Below are 8,582 nucleotides of genomic sequence, written 5' to 3' on the forward strand. Positions count from 1 at the left end.
AGGCAGCCGGGAGATTCTTGTTTTCTTAATCAATAATGCATAAGGTATAAAGCATTTGGGTCCGTGCCAAGTAGATTCCAATATACAGACTTGCAATGCATTGTCAAGCAGTGTTAGGGAGTACAAGTTCAGCTTATCGAGATCAAATGTGAAACAGAATGAACCCTCGCATGTTTATGGGCCATGATAAGTGTTATAAAGAAAAACCCGAGTATGGAGACATGTGGCTCACTAACGGAACTCTTACTATAAAGCTGGATTCACCCGATAGGCCGCCAACTAACAAGCATCTTGTATTTACTTAAGAGTTCATGTGTATTATAACGGTCTGTGGCAAACATAGCTCCTGCCAGCTATCAATACATGATTGAGGGCTAGTTAATAATAATCTGTGCTCCCTTATTAGACACGTCAACCAAGTTTGTAGCAGTTTCTTTCACAAAACAGAAGTACAAAATGAGTAGAACTCCAGATAGTGGGATTTAATTAACAGCCTGTCCATGACGGTATCAGATGAGTATGAGAGGAATGCGGTGCTGGATTGTGTGCTTCATAACAATGTTATTTCTACTGGTTACCGCCAGTATAGATATTTAAATCATATTTTGTATTTTCATCAGTCAGAAACATATTGTAGAATAATAATTGGAGAATACTAGTGGATGCGGCCTGGCTAACATTTGGAGTATTTGGCAACTATGCACAAATATTTTTATGAATTTCCCCTAAATCAGCCTTTGGCAGCACCCACCTGTATGTATTTACCAACAGCAATATCAGCACTAGTTTAATTGTAGATACCATTGTATAAGAATGGCATCATATAGAAGACTGATTGATGCCAATCATATGAAATCACCAGAATTGGTAGAAATAATAGCAGTCATATTTTTCTTGATTTTCTAGCACATTCATCAAATCCAAGCTAAACTCCATTAAAGTATTGTCCAAACAATACCACCCCCTCCAGGCACACCGGTTCCCGAGTAATCGATAATACCAGGACAATGCAATTACGCGACTAAAGAAAAAAGTACTATTTATAATGACAGGTATTCAACTGCAAGCAAATAATAACACATACACTAAAAACTCAAAGCAAAAGCATTTCTCTGAACACAACTTAGTAATACACTAAGGCGTGATCTGATATTTGACATCTTTGATAGTCATGTTATTTCCAGGGTTTCTTCTTCAAGCCTGGGAAAGCACAGTCCTTTTAGCCCTTTCAGGCAGGGTTTCTGGACACATTTTGCCCACTGGGTACATATAGCAAAACTACATAATTTGGCCAAGTTTTACAAATGCGACAACCATATAAAACAGCTGATGTGTTACATAGGGGGAACCTATATATTTTTAGAACTAAGCTACTCATAAATGCCTGGTGCGTTACATGATATAATGGTAAAAATTGAAAAAAAAAAAATATTTTAAGGAAATCCCCAAGTCCCAGCCACTCTCTAAATGCGTCTATTATGTGGGTGTACATTCATATAACACAGTGAAGGGTAGGCACAGCATTTTGTACTTTGGTGTATTGCTTTTGTCCAATTATTGTTTTATATAAGTTTACGTTCAGATGACTATTTAAAATTAAACTTATATGAGTTTCTTTTTCCTGCTTAAATGTATTTTTCTTACAGACAGAAGCGCTAGTCACCAGCAATCTTTCTTTGTCAGACAAAAGGTTACGGTGTACAACTGAAGTCTTGTGGATATTTAACTAAGCCAAGACATTAACAGCCGGTCATCAGACCCACTACATTATTGCAAAAGTTTGCTCGGATCATGATGGGAAAACGGTGATAGGTGCGTCGATGAAGCACCGTGTTAAACAGAGTTTACGTACCTAATCAACTTGTATAAGATAATAATACTTTGAGTGATTTCAACTGACAAGTGAATATCCCCTGCAAACTCTTTGTTATGACAAGAATAGGGCTCACGATTCTTCCAACGCAATAATGCATTTTGCTTGCAATGGATTTTTCTTTTAATCCTGTGTTTATTTAACCAGATATTAGTGTCAAACAGCACAAATTCAAGGCAATTAAAATGCAATCTTTATTACTCCACCACACAGTTTTCAGTGATGAAATCTAAAGATCAACGGAGCTTGAATAACCAGCCAATTAAAAAAATAATAATAATAAAAGCATATTATGTCCCCTACTACTTCCAGACATTAACACCAAAAACAAATTCAAAAAGCATTCGGAAACTGAATTAGAAATGCAGACATTTAGGTAGGGATGGATGTGAAATATCAGAAACACGCAGCACCATTTTTAATGTCAAGGAGGGAGTGGGTATATATTAATTCGTTTTTGTATTTCTTTTCTTGAAAAGGCATAAGGTATAGGTAACCAAAAGGTAGCACAACATCTTCCATGATGGTCTACAAGCCACAGCGACATCCATTCTCTTGAAGAATGTTTGTTAAGGATCATGGGAGTCATTCTTCCGCAACTTCTGGACAGTGAACATTCAGTGACCCCTTCGACAAGGCAGCTGGAACGCAAGTGTGGTGTGGCACATAGCATAAGATGAAAACAAGAAACCCTGTGCGAACAGGCTGGTGGATGAAAGCTACCGTTACCTCTGAACTATATAAGACTGTATTTAAAGTACATGCCCGGCATCATTTAATACACTGATACTTACCATAAAAATTAAGGCACTACATTCACTCTAAAACAGAGCAATAGCAAGGTATAAAATATGAAAACAAAATAACATACCATTTATTTATTAAACAGGAAGCCTCTGATAAAACAGGTTGACCCCTTTAATAAATTACTGCAGTAAAAGAAGAAAGTCTATAAGATGAACTGGTGGGTATGCATTCATACGCTCAGATGATGTTTTTTCTATTCATCTTCATTAGAGCCTGTTTTAGCCAGCTGTAACAAAGAAAAGTAGTTTCAACAGTTGCAAAATAGAGCATTTATATTAAGAAATTGCAATAATAATTTTATATACTGTACCCGTCAATATTATAGTCAAAGGGTTAATTAAATTAGAGTTTGCAGATTATATAAGGAATTTTAATGAAAAAGTTGCTTCTACGGGATCTGTACAAAGCTTGATAACCCATTTTTCTGATTAGTCTGTTAGTGCCGGGCGGACGTTGGCAGGGTTTAATACCGCAGTCTGTCATCGGTATTGTGAGCATGTGCAGTATACATGGTAGGCCCTGACAGTAACATAGTGCCAAAGGAGAAACAGACAAAAGTACACAGTGCTGTATCCGCGCACCCATTACGGAAAAGGAAAGCAGTTAATTTATTGGAATTTATTCAAGTTATGGCTCTTAACAATACAGAATAAAGTTAGTGAGTAAAAACAGCAAATCTACTATAAACTTAAACTGTAGTGAATAAGCCAATAAGCAGCATGGCAAAATAGAACGGTCACAAATTTAAAAGCCTTTCCATTTGCTTTTGGAACATGCTGTCTCCCTCTAGTGTCACTACCGATACCTGCAATAATGGTTGTGCAGAAGTCCACGACACAATCATCAGGATTAAACCATTTCTGCCCAACACACATGGAAAGGACTGCATGACTGGCCCATGAGAGCACATACATCTAATCAGGGAGTGAATGATAGTTATCTTTTGGGGCAAATGCCACTGGAGCCTGCTAGGTCTGTCACACAACACAAACCTACCCTTACATAGAAGCACATGCTGGATATGAAATATTAAACTAGGTCAAATGCACTAAACCAGGCATGTCCAAACTTTTTTCCAAGAGCGCCAGATTTGATGAAGTGAACATGTGCGAGGGCCGACCATTTTACCTGAACCATTAAAATTAAATGCAAATTAACTATTTTATGCAAAGTTTATTGAAAACGGCATACTTTTCATTTTGTGACTTGGATGACAAATCTAAACAGGTGTTAAATCACTCTGCCTTTAATATAAAAAAAAGATCTATATTTGGGCATTTTATCTGGGGGGCCTTATCAGTCCGGAACACGGGCCGCAATTGGCCCTCGGGACGGACTTTGGACATGCCTGCTCTAAACCATTTATTTATATAGACAGGGAAATCAGTAGCTGAAACCTAGCTAGGAAATATAATTTACAATCAGCATGTTTTGTCCATAAAGGCAGAAAATGTTAGTCACCTGAGAACATCAGACATCAGGATGTATGGACTACAAGTTAGGGTTTAAGCTGTAGAATACCTTTAGATGGCAGCTTTTGAAGAAGTCAGAATGGATTTAAAAGAAACTGCAAGATTGAGTTACTAGATTATACTAGAAACAAGTACTAACAGACCCCAATGTTAAAACAAACTATGAAAGATAAGCAAGCAGAACATCACTTCTGTTACAGTGCTTTACAGGAAATTATGTAAATTCAAGGGTAATGGTGTTCAGGGGACAATTTCTCTGTATACTTACATGCTGTAGGTGTTCATAATGGCAGAAATCGCATCCATAAGGGGAAGAAGAAATAAAAATAATTAAAATTGAAAACAATGTTTAGGCTCTATCTTAAATATTGTAGCACAGCATTAGCGTATCAATGAATGAGGCAGAGCGATTATGGTATGTCTGGTACCTAGGGAATATGCAGTTGCCCAATAAGTTGTCAATAAGTCTTTGGGGTGTTTGCACTGGAGTCAAAATATTCCATTGTCACTGACTTTAGAATGCATTTTATGGAGGACATTGCATACGGTATAGTAAAATGAGAGTGTGTGAGATCGTAATACATATTAAAGTCTGTGCCACAAAATCTTTCTTGTTATCAACGTGTAGTGAATAAAGTCCTCCGTCGCCAAGTAGGAATTACTGAATAGCTTTACCTTAATAACATCCACCCAGTTCCACCCACGAGGGAGCTCGCCTTTATAGTCTAGGGATGGAAAGAACAAATTCTGTGTTTAGTTTTATACAACACACACACACACACACACACTAGATATATAACGCTTTTATTTCCCCACCTGTCTTGTCTGCTAATTTTTTCTTTTGCGCTTTTGTCAGTTGCTCCTTTTTCTCTTTCTTCTTACTTGGTGCATTAACATGTTCTGCTGTGCTTTCATTTCCCGCTAGTGTCTGAACAGAGTAACATCAAAAACAGGACTGTAAGCAAATCACAAATCTGACAATAAAATAGTCCAAAATCTAATATTTTGTTGCTGCTAGCTAACCTGGTAATTAAATATGTATACTTATATATGCATGATGCAAAGCAATGTGTTTTCATGGAGCCATTGTACAATTAAAGAAAAAGTTAAAAGAAATATTTGGATCTGAAGGTTAGTAATGACAGTTCTCAGTCTGTGCTTGGGATATAGCGGAAGGAGTGTGCATGCCGATTCCTGTCAGTCTTCCCACTTGGTGTGTATCTGTCACATGTCACTACCTACTTGCAAGCAAAACAAGAAAAAAGGCAATTTACAAACTACCTCAAAATTTCTATAAACATAAAAACATGGTTACTTTATTTAACACAAGCTCTGGAAAACACAAAAAAGGGTTAAGATAATTACTATAGCATTGTTGAACGGCTGGTGGTTTTCCATTAAATCTTCTTTATTGTCTTTGGCATATTCAAACAAGGTGTATGTCATTGCTGTGCCAAGATTTTGTTCCACTTGCTCTTGCAACCTATTTAATATGCTCTGCTTCACAGAAGGGGAGCTGTGTGATGCAAGAATAATACATAAAAAACAAAAATTATTTTATTTATATAGCGCCAACAATTTATGCAGCGCTTCATACAATACATCTATTCAAGGGGTATGACAAGACGAGAACTGACAGACTAAGATAACACCGATACATTAGGTGGAGAGAGCCCTGCTCACCAGCTTACAATCTTGAGCATAGTCACTGAAACTAAAAGTAACAAATAAAAAATAAAACAATTAACCACTAACCCTCTTAGGATGTCAACAAACCCCATGAATAATCCCTACTAACTACACACACATATATAACATTTTCATACATAGTAAGGTACCAGCCTACTTTCTTTACTGAATTTCGACAGCAAAGTACTTACATTTGATTGTTAAAAAATGCATTCATAGATATGACTGGGGCAGATTCTGGGTAGGTTTCTGGCCAGGATACATCTATAAGGAAGGCTTTGCTGTCACCAATATCACCAACCTAGAAAAAAACCCAAAAGATATTAGTTTGATGAGCCATTAATCCATTTGCTATTAGGAAATATTTTTGCCAAACATACCGGCAGTTATGTATTTGGCTTTCAGGTTTGGATTAAGCTCAGCGGTCAAGTTTACATGAATGAAGTAAAGCTCAAACAGCGGGTGTCGAGGACATTAAACGGTCCCTTTAAGAGCTTTCTTTAAGGAAATTATAACTACATTCCCACGCATGCTTTACAAATTATTCTAAAATAATCTCTGACAGGCCATCAGTAGCCGCTTACTTTTGAACTAAACTGAGCCAATATCATAGACTTTATGTTAAAGAATTGAACACAAGTAGTACAAATACATTTAATAAACACATTACCCTATACTGGAAAGCCGAAGGCCCTATTTCTTTAAAACAATCATCGCCTTCATATATAGAGCGCAGAGCTTCCAGCTCCATCTGAAAAAGAAAAACGGACAGAAATACCATAATACAGTATTGGAGCTAGCGTCCCGTTTTCATATGGGTTATCATTGGGCTTATAACTAAGTGCCCTTATCATACAAAACACATAAGATAATTTGCTATTTGTGTTTCCGTGATGCACCGATAAAGTATTTTACTTGGGTCGGCAGCTTTGGTGTTTTGAATCAGGCGGTTGTGAGTTGTGATTTATGTGTTGTTGTTATAACACTACACACATTACGAGGGATTCTTCTCCTGCCGTTTGTGTTCGTTTCATGTATTTCATAGTTCGCTGTCTCTGGATGATTCCAAAAGGAGAGCCGTTCCTTGAGAGTGCCGGCATTGTGTACTCATCGAACTACTTTTATTAAACAATAAATCTATCCAGGGTATCAAAGGATATCTATTTTTTTCTTTTGTAGACGGCTCATGTCAGGACTGTGGCTTAGCAGCCATGGCACTTAAAGGCCCGTGGGCGCTCGATGGCATAAGTGCTCACGTTTCGTGCGGCCAGGCTTATCCAGCCAGCGGGCGTACACGGCAACACCCGATCCCCCGCTTCAGTGTGAGCGTGTGGTGCTGTAAGCCAGGGGCCCCCAGGGCTCTTCCCCGGTGTGCCAGATGGCTGACCCAGGCCTGCAAGATGGGCTGAACTTGCCATGTATAAAGCTTAGCTAAATCTCAGGACAGGCTTAAGATAGACTAATCTCACTTGGTTCAGTATAACGCACACTGATCGGGGGGTTGGAAGGTCCAGGCCTCTGGGATGTTGTGCTTTGGAATAAATGTACTTGTTGGTATGGAGCTAACATAGCAGCGCAGGACAGTACCTGCAAAATACCCGTTTGCTTCTTTGAGTCGGAGTGTTATGTTATATACTACATGTTATGTCCTATTTACCCTTTGTACGGCGCTGCTGAATACGACAGCACTATATAAAATAACAATAAACAGCATTGTAAGGATTTGTGAGGAGTGCAACATCTCTGTAACCAGCCCTTCTATTTTAGGCAGCTACACAAGAGATTCACTCACCTCCTGGTCCTCGTTAGCAGCCATAATGCTAATAAAGCGGGCACCAAGTGCGAGCGGAGTACCGCGGCCACTAATACATGTGGAGTCTGTCTGACGCGAGCTCACCTCACGAACTCACTACTCAAGTTCTCCCCGCACAGCCAAGCAACTCCGAGCCCAGCCACTGGCTGCTCGCGCTTCCGCCAGGCAACGTCATCACGCACCGCAGGCCCCATTACAGCCGCCGAACGCAGCCATCTTTAGTAGTGGCAGCATTTTGCATCTATTTTTTATTTTTTTTTGCTTATTAATGATATAGTTATTTTTAGATTACTAATATTAGATATGCTTTAATAAAGGGATCCATGTAATATCCACATATTCAACACCCCTGGTGCAAGTGGCTGCTGCAGAAAACACAAAAAAATGCTACGTTCCCTGTCTAATCTCCAATTAATAATTTTTTTCTCTCCATCGTCTCCCTGAAAAACTCGTCATTAATAAACAACTTGCCCTCGTCCAGCATGGCGGCAGCTGCATCACCGGTGTCTGACTGGCAGTCAGCTGACATTCCCTAGCCGGTCCCACTGGGGGAAGCGGAGGAGTTGGGGCTGTGTTCCGGTGAGGTGACGCCAGCCGCTGCACAGGTCCCTGTGAAATGGTGTTGTGTATCCGGGGTGACACTGGAGTCATGCAGTAGAGATCTCGTATTTGGATGAGCTTGCTTAATTGTTGGAGCCACTTTGTGATCAGGTAGTGTTTGGGGTCCTAGACTCACCTGATGTGGGGAGTTTATGAGCATCGTGTGGCCCCAATGCGCATGCTGACAGTATGACAGGCATAGTTAGTAGGGGGACACTGCTGGAGCTGGCTGGTGCTGTGCAGATCATATCATGTTTGTGGAGACGTGCTCCAGTGATCATGCTAATGAATGTAATATCAGGGGAAGGGATGCCATTGTGCTGAATGA

The 8,582-nt window shown here is 39.3% G+C and overlaps 1 protein-coding gene across 1 annotated transcript; it reads right to left on the reverse strand.

Annotated features, from left to right (window-relative positions):
• Positions 1-2,873: 2,873 nt before the first annotated feature.
• On the reverse strand, positions 2,874-7,657 carry LOC149285561 (RWD domain-containing protein 4-like). The gene is made up of 8 exons (XM_089495193.1): positions 7,634-7,657; positions 6,512-6,592; positions 6,033-6,142; positions 5,518-5,668; positions 4,969-5,080; positions 4,828-4,877; positions 4,421-4,423; positions 2,874-2,906 (listed from the first exon to the last, which is right to left on the reverse strand). The coding sequence occupies exons 1-8, from the start codon at positions 7,655-7,657 to the stop codon at positions 2,874-2,876; spliced, it is 564 nt and encodes a 187-aa protein (XP_089351319.1).
• Between the last annotated feature and the right edge of the window lie 925 nt (positions 7,658-8,582).

Source organism: Sceloporus occidentalis, unplaced genomic scaffold, assembly GCF_023333645.1.
Source record: "Sceloporus occidentalis isolate IW3139 unplaced genomic scaffold, rSceOcc1.0.p SCAF_77, whole genome shotgun sequence".
NCBI lineage: Eukaryota > Metazoa > Chordata > Lepidosauria > Squamata > Phrynosomatidae > Sceloporus > Sceloporus occidentalis.

Coding starts and splice junctions, on each gene's coding strand:
- LOC149285561 (XM_089495193.1), bottom strand. CDS start 7,657: ATGGCTGCTAACGAGGACCAGGAG. Junction 5,669..6,032: donor GCATTTTTTAACAATCAAAT/GTAAGTACTTTG, acceptor TGCATCACACAG/CTCCCCTTCTGTGAAGCAGA. Junction 4,878..4,968: donor AAAATTAGCAGACAAGACAG/GTGGGGAAATAA, acceptor TTCCATCCCTAG/ACTATAAAGGCGAGCTCCCT.